This window comes from Citrus clementina, unplaced genomic scaffold (genome assembly GCF_000493195.1).
Source record: "Citrus clementina cultivar Clemenules unplaced genomic scaffold, Citrus_clementina_v1.0 scaffold_1, whole genome shotgun sequence".
In the NCBI taxonomy this organism is placed as follows: domain Eukaryota; kingdom Viridiplantae; phylum Streptophyta; class Magnoliopsida; order Sapindales; family Rutaceae; genus Citrus; species Citrus x clementina.
The window spans coordinates 4,007,540-4,031,399 of NW_006263303.1; the positions used below are offsets into that span (position 1 = coordinate 4,007,540).

The 23,860-nt window shown below is 34.8% G+C and overlaps 5 protein-coding genes and 1 long non-coding RNA gene across 6 annotated transcripts; 2 read left to right on the forward strand and 4 right to left on the reverse strand.

The window, feature by feature from the left end:
* Positions 1 to 401: 401 nt before the first annotated feature.
* Positions 402 to 1,565, reverse strand: LOC112095437. The gene has a single exon (XM_024177364.1). The coding sequence runs from the start codon at positions 1,563 to 1,565 to the stop codon at positions 402 to 404; it is 1,164 nt and encodes a 387-aa protein (XP_024033132.1).
* Positions 1,566 to 2,213: 648 nt separating this feature from the next.
* Positions 2,214 to 7,557, reverse strand: LOC18054847 (probable beta-1,3-galactosyltransferase 12). The gene is made up of 8 exons (XM_024177366.1): positions 7,498 to 7,557; positions 7,164 to 7,293; positions 6,795 to 6,894; positions 6,566 to 6,679; positions 6,073 to 6,215; positions 4,469 to 4,513; positions 4,171 to 4,391; positions 2,214 to 2,828 (listed from the first exon to the last, which is right to left on the reverse strand). The coding sequence occupies exons 1-7, from the start codon at positions 7,555 to 7,557 to the stop codon at positions 4,378 to 4,380; spliced, it is 606 nt and encodes a 201-aa protein (XP_024033134.1). The 3' UTR covers positions 2,214 to 2,828; positions 4,171 to 4,377.
* LOC18055488 (zinc transporter 4, chloroplastic) lies at positions 2,372 to 4,324 on the reverse strand. Its single transcript, XM_024177365.1, has 4 exons — positions 4,142 to 4,324; positions 3,505 to 3,612; positions 2,759 to 2,828; positions 2,372 to 2,613 (listed from the first exon to the last, which is right to left on the reverse strand). The coding sequence occupies exons 1-4, from the start codon at positions 4,322 to 4,324 to the stop codon at positions 2,372 to 2,374; spliced, it is 603 nt and encodes a 200-aa protein (XP_024033133.1).
* Positions 7,558 to 15,291: 7,734 nt separating the features above from the next.
* On the forward strand, positions 15,292 to 16,228 carry LOC112095504. Its single transcript, XR_002903877.1, has 2 exons — positions 15,292 to 15,632; positions 16,134 to 16,228. It is a non-coding gene; the product is annotated as an uncharacterized LOC112095504 (long non-coding RNA).
* Positions 16,229 to 16,892: 664 nt separating this feature from the next.
* On the reverse strand, positions 16,893 to 19,702 carry LOC18054848 (zinc transporter 4, chloroplastic). The gene is made up of 4 exons (XM_006450783.2): positions 19,357 to 19,702; positions 19,185 to 19,242; positions 18,374 to 19,104; positions 16,893 to 17,615 (listed from the first exon to the last, which is right to left on the reverse strand). The coding sequence occupies exons 1-4, from the start codon at positions 19,369 to 19,371 to the stop codon at positions 17,160 to 17,162; spliced, it is 1,260 nt and encodes a 419-aa protein (XP_006450846.1). The 5' UTR covers positions 19,372 to 19,702; the 3' UTR covers positions 16,893 to 17,159.
* Positions 19,703 to 22,211: 2,509 nt separating this feature from the next.
* LOC18054850 (adenylate cyclase, terminal-differentiation specific) lies at positions 22,212 to 23,519 on the forward strand. Its single transcript, XM_006450784.2, has one exon. The coding sequence runs from the start codon at positions 22,353 to 22,355 to the stop codon at positions 23,361 to 23,363; it is 1,011 nt and encodes a 336-aa protein (XP_006450847.1). The 5' UTR covers positions 22,212 to 22,352; the 3' UTR covers positions 23,364 to 23,519.
* Positions 23,520 to 23,860: the final 341 nt, after the last annotated feature.

Consider the following 23,860-nt stretch of genomic DNA (forward strand, 5'->3'; position numbering starts at 1 on the left):
ACTTGTGGAATGTTCGGGTATTCCCTAAACCTCGAACATTCCAACTTAAGATACTCATTGCTTTCGGCGGGGCTGACCACCAGCCTCCGCCGATAATTCCTCCATAACTGGTTCGGGCACCTCCATGAGTTCCATGGTTGTTACTTCCCAGCTGAGTTTGAGAGTTTCTGAGAGGGGTTCAGTTGGGCTACCAACTAAGACTTCCTTCGCAGGGCTTGCAGGTTTGGCTTTTTTCTTTTTCGGACTAGCCCACATCACCTCGCTGCATAATCGTTTTGATACCACAGTCCCAGCTTTACTAGGTTTTTTGTTTGTGTCACGGGCTTGACTTTTCCATCTTTTCCATTTGGGCCTCGATTTTTTTTTCTCCAGCCCCTCGTCTACAACTTCTTCCTCTGAGCTCATTTGGGTTGTGTGCGTTTCATTTGCCCGTTTTTCTTCTTTGCCCACCAAGATTTCTTTCCCTTTCCATTTCCCTCTAAATTTTCCTTTTCTAGCAAAAGTCTCGCCTTTGTGTCCTGCATTCCTGTTACATCTGAAATTTCAGCTGCACCGTTCAGCTTTTTGTCATTGGGTTGCATCAGTTTCTTTTTGCTTCCTTCCAAATTGTCAACAGTCACAGCACCCTTCTCCACGTGTCCCACCTTTATTAGCCCTCCTTCCCTTTCCGTGCTTTCTTTATTCAATGTGGATCCGAAATTCTGACCCATGGTTAAGTTGGGTGAACCCGGGTTTGGGATTTCTGCACTATCCGATTTTGGAACTTCTTCTCTAGATTTCTCGTGCTTTCTACTCCATTTCTCCTTTGCTCTGTTTAGCTTGGTTCTGTCTGCTAATGAAACTGCTTTTAACCATGGTCCAAACGGCAAGTTTTCTTTCTGCTGGCCTTTATACTCCATACATTCTCTGAACTGGTGTCCAATGCATCCACAACAAAAGCAAAAGTCTGGTAATCGTTCATACACCACAGGCAAAGGGATGTCCTCGTCATCTTCTTGCTTTAGGACTATAAGTTTCTTCAGAGGTTTTGTAATATTCACCGAGACTTGGATACGCACAAATTCCCCAAAGCATTCACCCTGAGCATCCATGCCTATGTCTTCCACCTTTCCAACCCTCGACCCCAGCTCTCGGATTATGCTAGTATCCATACACATCAATGGCACATTATGGATTCGAATCCAGAAGGATACATGAGAAAAGGATTGTTTTTTTATACTACCAATACCCTTTGGTTCTTGGAGAACCATCAAGGCTCTATCGAAGTGCCACGGTCCTCCATTAAAGACTCTCTTTTTATCAGCTTCTGAGAGAAACTTAAAAACAAATATGTTGCTACCCAAGCTTTCTACCTTAAAATCATGAACAGTACGCCAAGCTTGGTCCAAAGCTGTTTTGAGTCCTTCACGATTTACCCCTCTCGCTAAAAGAATTTTTCCCACAAGACAACCAGCAACAGCTTTGGAACCCTTTTCTTTCATCTGGCCTGCAAAAATAAATTTGTCTGCTTCCTCTCCTTCAAGTGTTATGGCTTGACACTTCCGTATTAACTCTTCCGTTTCCATCTCCAAGCCACTAGCCCACGATATTTATTGTAGTATTTTGGATTTTGCTTTGAAAACCCCCACCAACCCCTCCTGACCTTTCGAGGAGGATTTTCAAAAAGCAAAAGAGCAATTGAAAGCTTCACCCACCCCTTTGAGATAGGACAAAAGGAAGAAGAAGACAAAAGAATCACCTAGCACTCCTTATGAGTGATACTCAAGGCCATGAAGGCCTCATGTAGCTACCATTCTACCTTTCCTCACTTCAGAGAAAAAGGAAGAAGGAGATGTTCCATTACCCATTTGATTTGTTGCAGATCTAAACAAGCAGGAACTCAAATTGCACATACTACGCATATGAAAGTAACCTCTTCTTAGTTCTAATCCAGAATAGCAGAGCTTAACTTATTTTTCACCAACAAAATGTGTATCTTCCTACTGCTTTCGCTGATGAACAAAAAGCTGTGAGAATGTGGATGTTTTGCTTCTTGCTAGTCCACCTCCACTTGGTAAGAGAAGTAAAGCTGCTTTCATTAACATGACTTTATATATAGATATTTGATTCACTAAAGAACTTTTTAACTTTAATACTTTGCTCATCAGCAACAATCTGTATTAAGAGAGTAAATTTTCATATCTAATTATACATTATCATAATCTAAGGATACAATTTCTTGCTTCTCTCCTTGCACCTATGCTTCCCCTACTAAAGCAATTTTGTGAAAGAATTGAACAAATTTCTCTTCATGTTGCTCTGAAAACTACAAAAAAAAATTAGAGGTGGGGGAAGGAGATGAATAACCAAAAGACAATAGTCTAATAGTTTGTCAAGCCCAGATTGCAAGCAAAGACATCAATCCAGCTCCAAGAAACAGCATCAAATAAGACACTACTTGAAGCCTAAAATTGCAGCTCATCCTTTTACTGAGAAAATCTGCCGCAATTAGATCCACTAAAGCCATGTACACCAGAATGCCGGCTGATATTGAATCTAAGATTCCTTCAACAATCAGAGCACCTGGGCTGTTTGGGTTGTAAACTGAAGCAACTGCAGTACCGATGCTGATCCCTACTGGAGTTGTTAAGGCGAAAAAAACATGCCATTAACGTGGCTGATTGGGTATTGAATTGAGCTTGCCAGATGCAACCTCCAAGCGCAAATCCTTCAAAGAATTGATGGAAGGATAACGCTGCTATCAAGGGTCTTATTGTACATGGACTATGTGAAACTCCAAGCGATATCCCAATGATAATCGAGTGTGAAACAATTCCAAGTTCCAAAACCTGCAAACATAACAACAGATTTCCAATTAGGACAAATTCCATCTCATCTTTAACCACATTTAAGTCACGAGCATCTCACATTTTCGCTGCTCACTTTCTTAGAAATAGAATTTCAAACAAAAGCAAACACTTAATGCTAATGGGAAACAAATATCAATTAGTCGTATATACCTGTTATAATTGAACAAAACTTTACCATCATTTTATGAATGAAATTTCACTTGAATAAAATTGTTAAAAATTTACTTGCCAAGTCTAGTATTATTGTTTCCACAAATCACAGCCAAACTACCAAAGCAAAGTCATGGAGACATGGACTGACCGGCCCCACCCATAGCACTTCAATATCTAACGAGAAAAGAAAAGATAGACAAATAAAAAAGATAATAGGTCTCCCTTCGTACCTACGTGTCATATTCAGACTCTTTGTATAGTTACAGAGTCCAAAGCAACACAATTCGAGGCTATAAGCAAAGAGTTAAAATGCATCAAGACAAACAAAAGTTAAAAGGTAAATGTTATGTTACAATTAATGTAACATACAAACTCAACAATAACTACATAAATTATGTGGGCTTATTATTTATGTGGTTGTTATTGAGTGTGTATGTTACATTAATTATAACATAGGGACTCCCAAGTTAAAATTGTGGAAAATAAAGTACGTCTAAAGTACTTGGGAAACAACGACGTGCCAAACCCCACTTTCCTCATCCCCATCACTAAACCCGTGAGAATGCCCAAGCCTCTGTCCGTGTCCATGGCCAGCCTCCTTCACGTGCCCCTCAAAATATTAATACCATTAGAATATTTAATAAAATCTGAGTACAATTACTATTTCACTCTTGAATTCAAGGGATTTTTATTTTGCATCATAAATAATAAAATCAAATAAAAAGAATAGTAAAAAGTAAAACTATCAAAACCCAACAAACTTTTTTGTTTCAAAACAAAATCGACCAATGATTTTGGTAGACGATTGATACAAATTGCAAGCTTAGAGTAGAAAATTGAATACATTCAAAATTTGATGTTATTTTTGCTAACATGGTAAACTTAATGTGAGTGACTGACAGTTTTCCAACATCTAGCATCAGTGGTGCATCCAGAGAAATAATTTACAGGGAGCTATATTAGATAATAGTACAATGTAAAAACTAAAACCTTGAATATCTAAAAAACTTGCTAATACATTTATAATTGTTCTCAATGCGTTTTTACATTTTGAAAATATTATGCAATAGACTCATTATCAATACTATTAAATTTATTATATATCAGAATACTACAAATGAGCAGTAACCCCTATAAACCTCTCCAAATGCATTTTCTGTACACTTACATTGGCCAGCGTCAGCAGTACCTTCTGCAAATGCGTTGATAGCTTCTGTACCATAAAAATGTAATCTGACACTATTCAAGCAAGAGTCATTCTTTAAGATAGCAACAGGTGCAGCAGTAAAGTATTGGAATGGAATGCTTTTAGTGGAGGACATTGCTTCTACAACAAGCATCAACAGGGACCATTCTGGATGTAGCCTTAAGAAATTCATCTCATCTGGCCTAGCAAGTGGCATGCAAGGTTTCAGTTAAAAATTATCTATCATCTGGTGGCAATGTAGGACTCTTGGAACACATACTGATGTTGTGAAGCTCCTTCATTCTGAAGGCTGGATTGCATAAACCTGAAATATAATGATACTTCAGTCATTAGGGAGGATTCAAAAGTTAACTTTGCAGAATAATTAAATTCCTGTACACTCTCTTCTTAAACTCTTAATTAAAGAATTTTAAATCCAATTCAGTCATCATAGAGGATTCAGAAGGATCAAAGAAGGTTCTAGGCTTGTGGCCTTCGTCGGTGGATGTGTGGAGGCTGTGCCACCAGAAATTGGGCTTGAGAAGTTTTGATTAAAGCAAGAAAGTAACTCTTTTACTATTCCCCGTAGCATTGCTTACTCAGAAAGAACTTTCAATGGAAGCAAGGTTAATCAGCAGAAGCACTATGAGCATCAATGAATGTTTTGGAGATGAGAGAGAGAAAAAATAAAGTGGCAGAGGACTTGCAATTAAGATGAATATGCAAGATTTCAGGGGTCATCACTGTAGCATAATGCATTGTCCAGTGTGCTTCAAACTCCTTCTAAACCATCAGCTAAAAACGTAATATAATAGAAAATGTGAAAATATGCATAATCACCAGGCATCAAATCTGTTTTTAGGCCCCATGAATCTCAAGCTCCTCTAATCCATCAACTTAAAAAGAAAGATAAAAATAATGAAGAAGGAACAGCTTACCGAAAAAGCTATCCCGGCTATACGAGATAAAAATGCCAGACAAAAGTTGGTAAAAAGTAAACGAAATCTCTTATTGCTGAAGATGTGTTTCATTGTATTAAAGCCCACAACAAATGTTTGGGAATCTTGCAGCGAAGTTGTCATCAGCATCTGAAGATTCGATGTCCAGTAGTGGACCCAGCAACTGACCACTAAAAAGTTTAGACAACACATGCAGCATATTGATGGGTCCACATGTCCCCATGTCCCCAGCATTCTAAGGCACTTGGATTATTGGATGCTAGATTTCAAGAGCCAGGGCTGTGGCTCCATACAGCGGGGTCAAGATTTTGGTGGAATTGAACAACAATCAATCATGGAGAAGCGCTCCCCATGGATGCCAGCAACCTTTCTAGCATCTAGAGGATCCATCGCTCTACCGAATGGGCTCCTTCCTCATAATCATCATCCTTAATATAATGGCAGTCAAATAAGGAGAAAGATCTAAATAGGATAGAGGGTCTTGTACAGAGAGTGTTATAGGTAGTGTGGTTATCGACCTTGATATCCTTGGGACAGCCATCCTACCTCGTCATATTCCTAAGGTACGTGTAAAATTTATAACATTACCATGACTTGTTATGTGCAAAAATCCTGTATTCAATAGCTTACTTCGCACCATCTCATCAACTCAATGTAATACAAAATCATAACAAACCTACAGAACCCTAACAATTGGCGGTCCATCAATCTCACTACTTTTAAGAGGAACCTTCATATTTCATGTGTAACGAATACATGATCATCAGAACTTAAACAGAAAGCGGGATTTTCAAATCTTAATTTTTTATGTATCAAAATCACATATCAAGATAGTTCTTTGAGAAAGTAAGAAATACAATTACAGCAGGGCATGTGATAATAAGAAACATAGTTACCGCAGGGCAAGTTACAAAAATTGTGTTACCTGAGCACTTTGGAATATCCCACACTGCTATAGATGTGGAAGTACATCTAGGATCACATATTGCTCTGTTATCTTCGTGGTGGACGTTCATAGCAAGCATCCATGACCCGATAGTTACATCCTCAGTGCTGAACATTCTCAAACTGAAAAGCAGAACATATCTATTAACAAAAGCATAGAAGGAAGAAAGATTACAAAATAAAACTGAAAGAGAACAGACAAGGCATTGTTACATAAATAGCAGAGCAAGTCAAATTAACATTTTCAAGGGGAAAAAAATCTCAAAATGTATGCAATGAGAACTTTTGATCCCAGCATCATAAACAGGGAAAAAATATAAAATAAATTTCATCTGGACACATGAAATTTTAACTTTTCGTTGGTTCTAATGGATATTTTCAGTCATTTTTCAGTACAATCTTAAACTAATAGGTAAAAGAAGATAAGCAAATGTGAATGTATGAAGACCAATGAAAACTTTATCCAAATGCACCTGTTATTTCTTGCAGCAGCTAGTGAAGCCACCACATTTGCAGACAGAACATATATAGGACCATAAGCATGCAAGAAGTATTCATTTCCAATAAGGTGCCCTGATTTTTCATACCTGAAATTTTCAAAATTATAAATCAACTAATAAAATAATTAAAAAAATGAAGAAACATATGAAAAAATATAAGATATCTGAAAGATAACAGTTTTAATAAGCAAAACCCATATACCACTTCATTTTAGGGTCAGTGATCACATGTCCTTTCTTCATACAACCAATGTAAGTCAGCGGATTGCTACGTTCCTTGGCAAGAAGAGTTGCAAGACGATCTGAAGAAGTTGAAAGAAAATAAATTTATAATGTCACAACGCATTTATAAGAGTCACAGAATGCATGATGCCTATCTTAATTATTTCAGATACCAGGGCGCAAATAAATGTCATCATCAGCTTTGACGTAATAATCTGCTTCAAAATGCAGGAAAGCTGCTTTAAAATAAGCCAACCTAACAATAGCAAAAATGAAGAAACCAAATTACCAAACAAGCCACCTTTTTTTTTTTTTGGATCAAAATAACAAAGAGAACTTCACCTCTTACGTTTATAAGGAAGCTTTAAATATTCTTCCTGAACATCTATGAGCATAAAATCTCTGTACTTATCAATCTCTTTCTCAAGCTGTGCCGTCTTCTTTGCATCTTTGGATTTCCCAATTACAAACCCGAAATGCTAATCCCGGTAACCTTGCGCTTGCTTTATTTTATAAAATTTCCGACAAATTAACCCAGCATGTTTTTTCAGTTTTAAAACCCCCCCCCCCCCCCCCCCCCCAAAAATCTTTGATAAAATAAATGAAGCATTTATACCTTAAGAGTCTATCCGGGTCAGAAGGGAACCACGTGCTGCGAAGAGCGGCCCGGCGATCAGCTGAACCGAAGCCGCTTTGAATTCCGACAAACCCGAGAAGCTTGGGGCGATCAAGGAGAGCTCCATTATCGCGGAGTTTTCCAGAGTCGGATAAAGAGTAGAATGCACGGAAAGTGTCTTCGGATCTACCGCAACGGTAGACAGGTAGGGGACTGGGGCGGCGGACGGCGTTGACGGCAAAGATTATGCCAGCGAGGCCGAAGAAGATGGAGAGGAGTGAAAAGAGGAGAATGGGCAGGGATATTTTAGAATTAAGCTTATGAAGCTTTTGATCTTTGGCTGAGTAGGATGAGTTTGTGGTGGTGGAGGTGGGAAGAGCTGAGGAGTTGTGGCGGTGGGAGAAGAGTGGCATTTCGGTGATTGTGAGTTGAGACAGGGAAAATGTTGGGGAAATTGGATTGGCGAAAGGATCTGTCGTTGCTTCTTCTAGCTCTATACCACTGGTTCGGAAATGGGAAGTAGAGTTTCTCGGAAGGGACGCTCCTGGGTGAATATTGACACCGCGAGGCTGAAGCTCCCTCTTTTAATACCATTTTCAGTTCTTAAAGACAATTCATGTTGTTTTAAATTAAAAAAATACATATCATATTAAGACAACCTCTGGTCGATGGAAAATGATGTTTGCCCCGCTCAAACTCTGAAAATAAACTAAAAATAAAGTAAGGTAGTGTTTATTTTTTGGAGTGGGAGTGTGGAGTGTGGATTCTTCTCATTTTGGTGTTTACTTATCTTAAAAAAGGAGAGAGTGGGAGTGAAAATTTATGGGTCCTACTTAATTTTAGAGTGGGGAGTGGGATTCCCACTCCCATGGGGAGGTAGGAGTGAGAATCCACTCCCCTCTCTTTCCATTTTATCTTTATAATAAAATAAATAAATAATATTTAATAAAATAAATAATATCATATTTATTAAAAATAATAATTATATCATATTTATTTTATTAAATTTAATAAAATAAAAATAAATAAATATTATATTTAAATTAATAATATTAAACATTAATTTTAATAAATATTAATTATTTATTTAATTAATAATCATAAATATTTTATTCTAAAAAAATATTAATTTTGTACTATATTATCAATAATAATATTTCATTTGTGTTGCTATTATTAATAATTTTTATTCACATAATTTAAATTAAAATTAATAAAAAAATTATGATTTACATAATTAAGAATATTAGTAATTATTATTAATTTAGAAATATAATAAAATATTTATTTTATTTTCCAAATATTTTTTATTAATTTTTTAATTACAAATTATAATTCTATACATAAGGATAAAATTGTAATTTAAAATAATTTACTCTCAATCCAAGATAAAGTAAACAAATAATTAGGATTCTGATTGACAATCTATACTTTCATTTAGTCTAAGTAAACACCCTACTCCCACTCCCACTCCACACTCCTAATCCAAGGATTCCCACTCCTCATAATTCCCACTCTAATCCAAAAAGTAAACGCAGCATAAATGACGTTGTTTTGTTTATTTTTTTTAATATTTCACTCACCGTAAATGTCTTCCTCTTTGTATTTTCGTTTCACCTGAGATAGATAGAAGAATTCATTACTTTCCTGGCTGAAGAATTCGTTTCACCTGGGATTCCTTACCAAAAAAAATCGTTACTTTCCTTCCTTGACTGAGGTCCAGTCATTTGGGATCCACCACGACCGACTCACAGCCACGGTCATTGTCGTTACTTTCCTTCCCTGACCGAGGTCCAGTCATTCGGGATCCACCACGACGGACTCACAACCACGGTCACCGTCAACGCTGGTAGCCGAAACTTGTTTGCGAAATTGAACTCACGAAGCGTCAAAGTTCACAGCCTGAGCATATACGATTATACGATGTGTTTACACCAACTCACAGACTGTGATTTTTATACACCTCTGTACAGCATATACGATTCCTCCGACACAAATAGATCCAGTCCTTTAAATTGTAGAAAGTTTCTTTGCAGGATGTAATACTGGATTCGACTTGCATTCAGATCATGAGTGACTTTAAATATAGGTGAACAAGGCAGTCGCCTAAGGCCCTAAATTTTAAAAAGGCCTTAATTTTTTAGTATTAGTAATAATTTTTTAGTTAATAAAATCTTTTAAAAAAATTATATGTGTGGTAGAAAAGTCTATTAGACATATCTCTAATTAATAATTATCATATAATTAATAATAATTATTATTTTATATAAAAACCTATAATTGGTTATCTTATTGTTAAAGGGATATAATTAATAATATTGTCTAACCATTAATTTATTTATTATTAGTTTTTCTAATAAAAATAAGTAAATTTTTTATCTTTTCAACTTCTTAAAAAAGCTCAATTATTCAACATTAAAATCTTTGACTTTGAGTATTTCTTTTAATTTCTACTAACAATCTTATAATCTAGAAAATTATAGATGAAAAATTTCTTGTTCTCTTCTCTACAATGAAGATTATTACATGCATTAGTTCATTCAAAAAAGAAAAAGAAAAAGAAAAAAATAGTTACTTGAAATACAAAGTCCATAACCATTATCTAACCATCAATTCATGATTTCAACTTTTTATGTGTTACTATTCTAAATATTCTATTTGAAAATAGTATTATTCTCATTTATTCATTTTCTTCTTTTTGTATAATTTCTAATGGTAAATTTTAGATTTTGTTTTTGAAAATTTTTATAATCTTCTTGATTATTTGTTGAAATTCAAGAATAAAAACTTAAATGGATTTTCAGTTATTTATTGTTTTATTGAGTATTGAAATTACTAAATAAAAAGAGGCCTCATAAAAAAAAAAAAAGTTCGCCTAAGGCCCCTAATACTGTAAAGCCGGCCCTAATTCAGATAATACCAGTCCAAAGCATAAGCCACCACAGCTAACTTTTGATGTTCTCTCTAATATAGATTGAGGCAATCGAATATGTCTGCTAAAACTAACGAAAAAATGAGAGAAAAGAAGAGTGGTGACTCCTCTTTTCACAAACAGCTTTCTCGTACTAATAAACATTAGACAAAGAAGTATGAATGAGAAGGACCCTAACTAGAAGAAACACAAATCAATAAGCGTGTAGTGCCTTTAAACTCAGCTTTCAAGGACAAATTTCGCAGCCGAAACTTAGCTGCTGTTGGTCTTGTTCTTCATTCTCGATAGTTTTTTCGGTAAGGAAGAAACAAAGAAAGGAATCGCGAATCCAGCCATTCGCGATAGTTAAAGATGACGTCGTTTTGGAAATGGTAAGTGAAATGGCAACATTTTGGAGAAGCAAAAAACCAAACAAAACAAAACAAAACGACGCCATTTAGTTTATTTTCGGGGTTTGACCCAGGCCAAACATCAGTACTCTTGGTCGATTTTGAGCATTGGATGTTTGTCCCTTTTTCTTAATTATTAAAATAGTGTTTTTTTTTTCTAAATTTTGAATATATTCAAATATATATATGAATGAAATTTTTAAAATTTTTTAATATAAGTGTTAAGTTATTTTTTTAAAAAAAATAAAAGATGATTTTGTAGGGAAATCAAAACGAATAAACAAATCGAATTTGAATCGAATAGTGGACGAATTGGTCAAAATTTTGTGGATTCGATTCGATTCATTTATTAAATTAATTGAAATATCTGGATTCGAATTAATTTAGTGAAATTAAAAAATGAATTGAATTTGGATTTGGATTAGTTTACTATTTGTTTATCTTATATAATGAATTCATAACAAATCGAACTGAATATGAACTCATTTACAAAAATATAATTAATAAAGAAAAATAAAATAAAATGTAAAAAACCATCAATTTGGTATCCTACAAAAAACAAATTTATTATCATTCATAATCACTATATTAACCTTCAAATTTAAAAAAAAAATCATACATATTAATGATACATAAGTAATTTAATTAAATGAATCGATTGTGTTTGATTAATTTATGACTCATTTATTAAACAAATAAACGAATCAATACCCTCAAACCTAGATTCAATTCATTTAATTAACGAATCTAATCAAATTCACCCATTTATTAAATGGTTCAAACTTTTCAAACCAAACCAAGTTAATTCACATCGAATTGAATCAAATAAATAAATTCTGACTTAGGTTGCCACCCCTAATATTTTGACATATATACCTTTATAGATATTGTGAATACTTATATTTATTTTTAAAAAACTGATAATGTGTACATTAACAAAATACAAAAAAATAAAAAAATATATTCAACACATGTATTTTTTAACATTAATATATAATACATAACGTTATTTTTAGTATAAAATGTGATTTTTCACTTGTTAATTATGTAAGTCGGCCAAGAATTGTTTAATTATCTGAATAAATAGTATTCAAAATTTATTATAAAAATAATAATTATAAATGCAAAGATATTGACCTATTATAAAAAACATTCACCTAAAGTCTTATCATGTTTAACATTCTCATTCATGTTAAAAAATAAAAAATAAAATTGATAGTTGAATATGAATTGAACAAAGAAAATGGAAGCTGATAAATAAATAAAAAAGAAAATGATAATTTATATAATATGAAATAAATATATTTAATAGGAGTATTAATGAGAGAGAATATTAGAAATTCATTTAAATATTTTGCCATTAAGATAAAAGTCAAAATATTTTTTTTCATTCAAACCTAAACTTCACACTTCAAGTCATTTCCTTCTATTTGAAAGAGGAAAAAAAATCAAGTGCACATATAAATTAATCATTTCAATTATATAATAATTTTTTACAATCACAACTTAGGCTAAGACGCTAAATTAATAATTTTGATAAATTAATAAGATAACATTTTTGTAAAATCCTTGTAAAAATTTCGTGATTATGATATTTTATTAAATAAAATATGACTCAATTGTTACTTTTTTTCTTGAAATTTCAATCTAATATCTCATTTATAATTTTTCTTATTGTATATAGGAGCTCAGAGGTTGAATTCTCGAATTGCAACAAAAATAAGTACAATCAAATTATTTTTTTGTCAATTAAAATTATATCTTGTATATTAATTTATATTCAATTGTTTAGATAAACAAAATAAAATAAATTTTAAATTCTATTCATGTTCATTGAATTGTTATACACTGTATAAATGAATAGATTATTAATTTATTGATTAATTAGTGTCACCTTTAGTTAATAGATTTTATATGGTCCACCATTATTAATTTATTGAAGTTATTCTATAATCCAAATCCCAAGAGAAATTAGAGTCCACCCAGGCCAATTTCATCAGTTACAATTTTATAATCCAAATCCAATGAGAAATTAGAGTCCACCCAGGCCAACTTCATTAGTTACAATTTTATGCACCACTTATCAGACCATATATATATTTTGAATAATTAATATTCATTTATTAAAAAAAAATTACATACAGTGTCTGGATTCTTATATCACAACTGATGCTCTAAAATTGGGGAGACTGGAAAAGTATAAGAAAATTCATATAGCCGAAACTGAAGGGGGCTTGAGATAACTTCCATGCCTTTCTAGCATGCTTGCAACTCGAAGCCACAATAGAAACCAGCTGTATTCAACAAATTAAAGGCGTGTTTGATGTTGTATTTCAATTCTCATTTTCTTAAAATAAAACAAAAATGATATTTTGAGACACTTGGAGATCAAGGAAGTAAAAAGCATTATGAAGGTCCAAACGCCTAATTCTGCTTCTCCTTCAGTCCAATAGCAAACCAACCAATTCGGGCAACAGCAGTATCAATAGAACCTGACTCCCAACTGTCACCAGAGAAATGAAACTTCTTTCTCGCTCGTTTTCCTAACCCTTCTACTCAATCATTTCTCTCCAATTGATGGCTAAAACAAGCACCAAAAACTAAAACGCAACGTATTTCTTCCACAATCATTTTCACAATGACAAGTATATATTTCATTCAAGCACAATCATTTCCAATTCCACTACGTATAATCATCGTTAATTTTTGTAGGTGTCATGTTCTAAAAGATATCTAATCATATCACGTGTTCATATTAAATAATAAAAACTATTATAGGGAAATAACACCCAAGTTATTTTAAGAGAATAACACTTATTGATGTAAATTTTTGCTCAATATACATCGATTGATTTGTGTTTCGAACTTTCTTTTAAATCGAGTTCTGTGGCTTATTTTTTTTCCTTGAGCCGAGTGTCTCAAATTACATATCTCCTTGTTGTTAATTGTTCTACAAAAAGCAACAATTATCAAAGGATGCCAGGGTTGCCGACAATAATCTTCCGATACTCAAGTTAGCTTTTTAAATTTGATTGTAGAGAGAGAAGGACAACATTTCCTTACCCTTTTTTCTCTTACCGTCAAATGGGAAGTCTTAATCTTTATATAGGCAATTTGATCCATGAGGTGGAGGTACCATCATGACACATGGCATTGTCTTAGTGACAAGTGTATGCAAAACTCATGCATAAAGACACGTGACATTATGTGTCAAGCTTGTTCATGACAAGTCTTCTTTGAACAATTGTCTTGATTTCGAGCTCTTGGCCTTCATAAGCGTCGAGCATTTCGACTCTTATGTTGGTTCCCCATAAAGAGGATTGGTTTTGTGGTATTTCAAGTAGTGGCTGAATATCTAAAGCCATTATTTGTAAAAATATGGACATAGGTCATTCCTTATAAAGAATGGACTTAGGTCACTTTTTGTAGAAACATGTCTTTGGCGCTTTGTCGAAAACTCACTCTTTGGGTATTTTACTTAAAATAAACCTAGGTCATTCTTTATAAAGAGTAGACCTAAGTCGCTCTCTGTAGAAAAATGTCTTAGCCGTTTTGTCGAAAACTCGCCCTTTGGGCGTTTTACTTATAATAGACCTAAGTCCTTCTTCATAAATAGTGGACCTAAGTCTCTCTTTGTAGAAACACTCATTTACATTTTGTCGAAGAACGACCCTTTGGACATTTACTTAGAATGGATCTAGATCATTTTTTTTATAGAAAATGGACTTAGGTCATTCTTCATAAAGAATGAATCTAGGTCTCTCTTCGTAAATACACTCATTTACGTTTTGTCAGAGAACCACCCCTTGGGCATTTACTTAGAATGGACCTAGGTCAATTCATTCTTTATAAAGAATGAGCTTTGATTGCTTTTTATTGCATTTATATTTTTCGTGAGTTTTGAGCCTTTCATAATTTGGTCTAACGACACTTAAGGAAAAATTTATCCTGGAGCTTATAAAAATGGCAAGAATGAGGAATTAGTTCTGCAATCCATTAGTTTAAGGAAATCACGCCTAAAAGTCATATGAGTAAGGAAATACACATGGGTGGAATAATTCCTTAGATCAAATTCACCTCCACTTGTATAGAAATTATGGTTGACCCATGTCGTTAGATTGAGGGTTCAAAGCAAAACTATAAATCAACATCACTCATCATCTATAAATAGAGACTCATCTCTAAGAGAAAATATGTATTGGTCCTCCAAAAGTATTGTTTATACTTAGAGAGAGAAAATCACTTCTCCATTTTTTTTTCTTTTTTTAATATTGATTAAACACTAACTTGAGTTTCGAAATGTCTTTTCCAAGTATTCACCCCTCTGAATTCGAGATCAATGATAGTGACAAGTTCTCCATAAACCACAAATACGTGTGAAGGTAAAAAAATCAAACACCTTCAATTTTCAATTCTATTGCCACTAATAATTTATCCGCTCCGATAATGACCTTGAAGAAAAGAACAAGTTCAATTTATTAAAAAAAATAAGAATAAGAATAATAATAATAAGAGGAATCAATATCGTGTATGTATAACCTGGAAAGGGAGAGAGATGAGTTGCGAGCTTGAGATAAGATTTTCAGGTGAGGGAGAGAGAAGAAAGAGTAGATGACCAGAAAAAAAAAAAAAATTTCGTGTACAGAAAAAAGTGCTATTCCGCACGCGTGAGATTCCAGAGGGTCCATTACATCCACCAACAGAGGAGAGGGTCCATCCTCCACCAACTGCTATCATCTCTGGTTCGACAACACGTACTCCACCTTCTAGACCCTATCATTAAGAAAGGCCTTGACGGCCGGAGGGCTCGGAGCTTTCTTCGATGGAGCTTCAACCTCCTTTCCTGAAAGCTCTTGCAGGAATTCTGACACCAGTCTTTAGGTATATATATATATTTTGTTTCTTAATTTATTTCATAATTGGTTTGGAAGAACGGCGAAAATCTGTATACCAAAGTGTTTTGCTTGTTATTAGTATTACTATCAACTGGAGTTTGTTTTGCGTGTTTTTACAATTTATTTTTAAAATTTATTCCACCGAACATGCACTTAAATTATAGAAGTAAAAATAAAAATAGGAACCATGCATCAATACCGAACCGGCCCTACTGTATATGAACAACTTTACTTCGAATTGATCAATTTCGGCGCAAAAGCAGGGCATTGAAAATGATGCGAATAAATGAAAAATTAAAATTAAAAAATGGGTTCTCATCTGGTTGTCTTTTTTTTTTTTTTTTCGTATAAATGCCACCAACCATCTTACGGATTTTTTTGATGTTCACAATTTTTTTGCAATATTTCTTCCACACTAGGGGTGACAATTTGATCTGACCCTAATTTTTAATCTTGATTAATTTGATACTAATTTTTTGAATTTCAGGTCGGGCTCGGGCCAAACTTTTTAGGCCTAATTAAATTTTCGGTCAGGATCGGACTTAAGTCGACCCAACCCGACTCAACCCTATATTAAAAAAATAAAATAAAATGGTTGTGATCCTTGTGAAATTGAATTGTGTGTGGAATAAATAATTGTAGAATTGAATCATGTGTTTTAAATTAAATTACATTGTGTATTTTTAATATTGGATTGTGGAATTAAATTGTAAAAAATCATTCCTATTAATTTGGTTGTTTTGTAAATTATTTTGTAATTAATTATATTGTATATTTTGCATGTTGTGTTGTGAATTATTTTAAGTCAAAAAAATTGTTTCTTTTATTTTATATTCATGGTATTGTAATTAAAAAGAGAACAAAAATTGTAAAGTAACATAAATAAAATTAAGATGTAGTTATAAAATTAAAAGATATTGATAAAATAGTACAAAAATAAATTTATGATCGGGTTGGGCCGAAACACAAATGATAGAGCTTTTCTTAAGATCGGGCTGCCAAGCCCGACCCCGACCCCGACCCGATGGATTGCCATTCCTATTCCACACTAACACAAAATGTTACAAGACAACCCCCCAACCCTGGACACAGATAATATCGCTTGGTTCTTGCGCTTTGGGATTTGGTGAACCACGTGCAAATCACATGCCAAGCAACGAATTTTCTGTTTTGCTTCTTGCTAGTCCACCTCCACTTGGTAAGAGAAGTAAAGCTGCTTTCATTAACATGACTTTATATATAGATATTTGATTCACTAAAGAACTTTTTGACTTTATTAATTTGCTCATCAGCTACAATCTGTATTAAGAGAGTAAATTTTCATACCTAATGATACATTATCACAATCTAAGGATACAATTTCTTGCTTCTCTCCTTGCACCTATGCTTCCCCTACTAAAGCAATTTTATGAAAGAATTGAACAAATTTCTCTTCATGTTGCTCTGAAAACAATAGAAAAAATTAAAGGTGGGGGAGGAGATAAATAACCAAAAGACATAGTCTAATAGTTTGTCAAGCCCAGATTGCAAGCAAAGACATCAATCCAGCTCCAAGAAACAGCATCAAATAAGACACTACTTGAAGCCTAAAATTGCAGCTCATCCTTTTACTGAGAAAATCTGCTGCAATTAGATCCACTAAAGCCATGTACACCAGAATGCCGGCTGACATTGAATCTAAGATTCCTTCAACAATCAGAGCACCTGGGCTGTTTGGGTTGTAAACTGAAGCAGCTGCAGTACCGATGCTGATCCCTACTGGAGTTGTTAAGGCGAAAAAACATGCCATTAACGTGGCTGATTGGGTCTTGAATTGAGCTTGCGAGATGCAACCTCCAAGTGCAAATCCTTCAAAGAATTGATGGAAGGATAACGCTGCTATCAAGGGTCTTATTGTACATGGACTGTGTGAAACTCCAAGCGATATCCCAATGATAATCGAGTGTGAAACAATTCCAAGTTCCAAAACCTGCAAACATAACAACAGATTTCCAATTAGGACAAACTCCATCTCATCTTTAACCACATTTAAGTCACGGGCATCCCACATTTTCGCTACTCGCTTTCTTAGCAATAGAATTTCAAACAAAAGCAAACACTTAATCCTAATGGGAAACAAATATCAATTAGTTTTATATACCAGTGCAACAACATTGCTTGTAATCTTCCACCATGTTATAAATTTGCAATAAGGCATAAAAATGTAATGTCTCTAATACAAATATTGCACTGCCAATATCACTCTACCTTGCACAAATTTGATGATCACAATATCCATCAATTCCCGTTTTGGCAAGAATAGTCCAATTCTTTTCAATCAATTTTTGGTGATGTGACATTCGTTAAACAATGATTTAAATAAATAATTGAACAAAACTTTACCATCATTTTATGAATGAAATTTCACTTGAATAAAATTGTTAAAAATTTACTTGCCAAGTCTAGTATTATTGTTTCCACAAATCACAGCCAAACTACCAAAGCAAAGTCATGGAGACATGGACTGACCGGCCCCACCCATATCACTTCAATACCCAACAAGAAAAGAAAATATAGATAAATAAAAAGATAATAGGTCTCCCTTCGTACCTATGTGCCATAATCAGACTCTTTAAATATAGTTACCGACTCCAAAGCAACACCAATTAGACGCTATAAGCAAAGAGTTAAAACGCATCAAGACAAACAAAAGTTAAATCAGTGGAAAATAAAGTACGTCGGAAGTACCTGGGAAACGACGACGTGCCGAACCCCGCTTTCCTCATCCCCATCACTAAACCCGTGAGAATGCCCATGCCCGAGCCCCTGCCCGTGTTCATGGCCAGCCTCCTTCACGTGCCCCTCACATGCGTGTTGCCCATGAGGATGATTATGTCTATGGTGAGCCGCGTGTGCATGCATCCCCACAATGTGCATGCCTCCACCTTCCTCCTCACCGAAGACCTTCACGTTCCGGTCCTTAATTTCCAGAACCGGGACAATACCCGAATCCGAGTCCTCATCCACTGACCGGACCCGACCCTGCTCCTCGGTAGCCCGGGTCAGGCCCTGTTTCCTCTCGTAATATTGTGTCCCCACGAAGTCCAGAAGCAGCGTCAGAAGCGAAGCCACCATGGCGAAAAACCCAGGGAACGGGAACTTGGACCACGGGAATTCGGGCAAACACGGGTTATCCAACGCCTCGGATCCTCCAGATAACATGTGAACAAAACCCGTAGCCAAAATGACACCGGCCGCAAACGCTTTAGTAGCGACGAACAGACTGCCGTCGGTTTTTAAGAACCGGCGGTGCTTCCCAATTAACGGAATGGCGACGCCGACGATTCCGGAAATGAGGATGGAGGCTATGGCGACGAATTTGAGATTAAAGGCCGCCGCGTCGTCACGGCAGTCTTCGCGGTCCGAGGACTCGCAGCTCGACTTCATCATCGAATCAGAAACCGCATGCAAAAAGGAACCTTTCAAAGAAAAAAAAAAAAAGATTCTTAGGGGTTGTAACATTACAAAGCAATTGCAGTCGAAGAGTTGACAAAATTACCGGAAAAAGCTTTCGTCTTTGATCTAAAATGATCGAAAAAACGCAATCCCCAGAGATCCTGAGAAACCAAAGAAAAAACGACGGCGTATTACGAACAAATGATATTTAAATTTAGAAAAAAAAAAAAAAACAGAACCAGCGGTTAGGATCCCGAAGAGCGAATCGAACTCACCTCGATGAATGACATGGCAAGAGAAACGAGATTCTGAAAAGCTTTTTTTTTTTTTTTTAATAATTAGTATGGAAGATGGTGATGGGGTTTAATCAGCAAGCACGAGAAGGAATCGGGCCCCGTCGTAGACAAACGCAATGGTATTGGCGTCCGAAAATGAAATGAAAATGAAAATGAAAATGGCTGATGCGGATTCCGAAGCCGGGCGAAGAAACATAAAAAGGCAAAGACATAAGCAAAGAGTGTCGACATAGTTTGACGAAAGAAGGCGCGGGGGACGCAGTTTGAGAAATTTCGCTGCGGCTTTTTGCTACAGAATGAACGCGAGAGTGTCGACACTTTTTTGGGCAAAACTCATTTTAACTCTGTATTTCTTTATTATTATTATTATTATTATTATTTTTGTTCATGCTGGCGTCGATGGGCACATGATAGACAAATATCATCGTATATTTTATTAATTAAGAAGAGTTTTGATTTTAAGGATAATGCACGAGCCAATGGATGATCGTATTAAGTTTCGTGTGTAAGTAAAGTTAATTACGTCCGCACGCGCATTTAGAAAATCATTACGTATGCAAAAGCTCTTACTGTAAATTTTATCAAACTTGTTACTTTGTTTCTTTTCTTTCTTTTTCATTTTTTTTTTTTTTTGCCCTTTTGTTTGTTTATTTTCTCCATTCATATCCTCTGATCTGGAGTGTGTGTTATTTCTCTCAAATCCTTAAAACACGTGGTGATTATGCTTGTTTTGGTTTGTTTTTGGGTACTATGAGATATGGACAAATTCATAGTATATTATGTGGATGGATTTATATAGAAAATCCATCACGATATTCATCAATTGGGAGGACCAAATTTTTCGAAAGAATGATACTGTGAAAGAGCCATGATATCTATATCATCGTTATATATAGACACACACATACATGCATGATAATGTTGCATCATTATTAATGTCATATGTGTCAAATTTCTAAAATAAATAAATAATATGGGTCAGACCTCCTTAATTTAGAATTACATTACCCATAGTTGTGTATCTCATATAGCTAGAATTAAAATTATCCACTATGCTTATTACTTCTTTGAGGAATTTGTATATTATTTGTTTTATAAATTTTATTTAATCATTTTCTTTTTGCTTCAAATTGATATATTATGTCAGAATACGTGAAATTTGTTAGAAAAAAAAAAAGAGAGTAAATATCGGTTTTGAACAGTTGATTTACAAAATTATCTTGCAATAATCGGGACTTGAAGAATTACATCTATAATTTTTTCTGCGCCATTACGTAATTGCCCTAATTTGTGTTACAGCCAGGTGCCGCCGACGCTTGAATTACTGGTGATAAGTTATTGTCAAAGAATCATAGTCAAAAAACAGGAATGCTGGGCGCCAGTCTTACAAGTCGCGTAGAAAATTACTTTACCTGAATTTTTTTCAAAAGAGATGTATTCTGATATCTATTACACCTTTTGACTTTTGATTTTGAGATCACCAATTGCGAGGGCAATGTCATTTTCAATATTTTCATAATCACAAAAAGGATATTGTTTATTTATTTAATTTTTTTTGTCAGATGATGTGATATAATAATGACCATCTAAGGAGCAATTTGGGATTAAGATATTGTAACTTTTAAATTATAACTGTTCTTAAAAAAAAAAAAGACTATAACTATGAGATAAAGTTAATATTATTTAGTAAAAATAATTTTTAAATAATAATTTTGACAAAATTCATAAAGATATAATAATTTTTTCATTATATAAGTGTAAAATCAAATCAATTTAATTTTCAAGTTACAGCAGCTAGTGATTTCCGAACACTTTAGTACTATAATTTTTAAATTACAACTGTCCAACATCAATCCCAAACAAACCTTAAGTCTAATTCGTCAAACTCTACTCAAAATATCTTCAATGTTGGTTCGTGATAGAAATTAGTATTGAGTAATGACGACGCTAGAAAAATCAAATAATTTGTGAAAACACTTTGACAAATAATCGCTCAATAATCATTATAAACGTTGCCATATGGCTTGGGCCCTAGCAATCTTTATAGCTCAGACCTTAATGATAAGTCTGTCTGGAGAATGGAGGGCCTCGTCTCGCAATAGATTCAGCACATTTTTCTGCCACTGGTTGTGAAAGTTACAATTCATTTCTCAATGTATTTATTATCTCATGAGATGCGGAACGTATCCATCGTGCAAGATGTTTATTAAGATAAAGAGATATAAATTTATTAGTATCTATTTAAATATTTTTTTTTTTAAAAAAAAAAAACGAAACCAAAAAACCTGACTGGTATGGCAGCTATTATTAATAATTTAATACGTTGTATATATTATATACATCATCGAGTCATCAGCAAAACGCCTAAAGCAAGGATGCCCTTGGAAACCGACAACGGTACTCAGAATCTGAAGGAAATTAATAAATAATTTAAAAAAAAAAGGGAAATTAAAGAAAGCATGGAAACGGTGTCGTTGAGAGTGAGCAGGGTGGTTCGTAATGTGTCCGAAACTCCCAATCATATTCTTTATAGGCTCAAAATTATTTATTTATTTATAAAAGCTGGAGATAATGCAATTAAATAATTATTATTTATATGTTAATTTTTTAAAAATAAATGAATAATATAATGTAATATTATTTACTTTATTATATCACTAATGTATTACCTTCAATATATTTTAAAATTTCGCCGCTGCAGCTTGCAACTACAACCTCACATTAACGCACACTCACCACTTGGGTTTTGTCAATTTCCCACTGGCCCGTCATGTGAGTACACGTGTCTCTCGAGATTCTGGAAAATGAAAATTTTCACATAATTGACCAGCCAAAATATCCACCCAAACCCTCCTTCTTCTGAGCCCTCCTCATAGAGCAATTTCACATCCCCCAATCTCTCCACTCTTTCTCTCATCAACCAAAAAAAGAAAAAGAAGGAAGGAAAAAAAAAGGAAAAAAAGGAAAATCACATAATGTTTGAAGAATCTGTATCATTTATACCTTCAATCTGGGCTTCAATGAACAGCTGGTTCACTCCCACTGTTCTTTTTGTTTTCCTTAATATCATGATTGGAACCATTGCCATCACTTCAAGCTTAGCCACACAAAAGGGCAACGACCAACAACAGCAGCAGCAGCATCAAGAGCCTTACCGTCACCCACAGCTTGTTAGAACTCCATCTGTGTTGCAGAGGCTCAAATCTATCAACTTTTACAACTACAGATCCCCTGAACCCAACACCAACTTTGCTCAAAACACACATTTCACTTCTCATCATTTCAACCAGGAACAGGAACAGGAACAACAACAAGAAGAGCCTCAGTATCAGCACCAACCGCCTCTATGGGGTAGATCCCCTTCAATGTTGCAAAAATTCAAGTCCATCAATCTTTACAACTATTTCTCACAAGAATCCACTACTTTGGACAAAAGCCAAGAAGCAGCACATACTCATTACCCACCAAATCAAGCCCGTCAACAAGAACAAGACCAAGGGCATAACCACCTGGAACCTGAACAAGAATATGAAGAAGAAGGACCAAAAGGAGGAGGAGAAGAAGAAGAAGAAGAAGAAGAAGGAGGGCCAAAAGGAGAAGAAGAAGATCATTTCCAAGATCAAGAACAGACATTTGATGAGATTTACAGCCAGCTTAAGGGAAGCAACAGCGTGGCCAGGACCAAATCTGACACCAAGCCAGCATCAGGAGAGATTCTCAAGAAGCTTCCAAAGAAAATGAAGAAATCTGCTAGCTCTAAATCTGCTTTTAACCATTTCAGAGAGGAAGATATTGTGGAAGTTGAGGCTCGCAGGCCAGCTACTGTGAAAGAATTTGGAAATGCTAAGGTGGCCCAGGTTGATGATGAGGGTGTTGATGCCAAAGCTGATGACTTTATCCACAAGTTCAAGCAGCAGCTGAAGTTGCAGAGGATGGATTCCATTATCAGGTACAATGAGATGGTCAATAGAGGATCTGGAAGATAAATTAATTCAAGACTTTTAATAACTTGTGGTTAAATTCTAAGGGGCTGTCTATTTGTTAGAATGTAACTGCAGATCTACTGCTTAGGATCTTTAATTATGCTTGAAGATTTAAGAACATTTTTTGTTCAAAGTATGCCACTACTATTTTCAGTCTCATTCTGTATGTGCTTCTTCTCTTTTGTCTTGGGGGGCTGTGATTTTGGTCAGTCATTTCACAAATTATATATCCATGCTATGTGCCTCCATGGAAATAGGGAAGCCGGCTGGCTGGGTGTGCCGCTCTTTGTCGCAGTGGTGAACTGGACGATTGGCTGTATGGAGTTTGTGTAGTTACAGAAATGCCCATGGATATTACCCTAGATACGTGGGCACTTGGGTTGCTTTGCTCCTCTCCCTGCTTTATCTGTATAATGCAGGCGCTTGGTTGTGAAGCACGTGGGTGATTTCGTTTAGGTACTACGCATTAATACCAATTGTAACGTGCATACAAAATTACC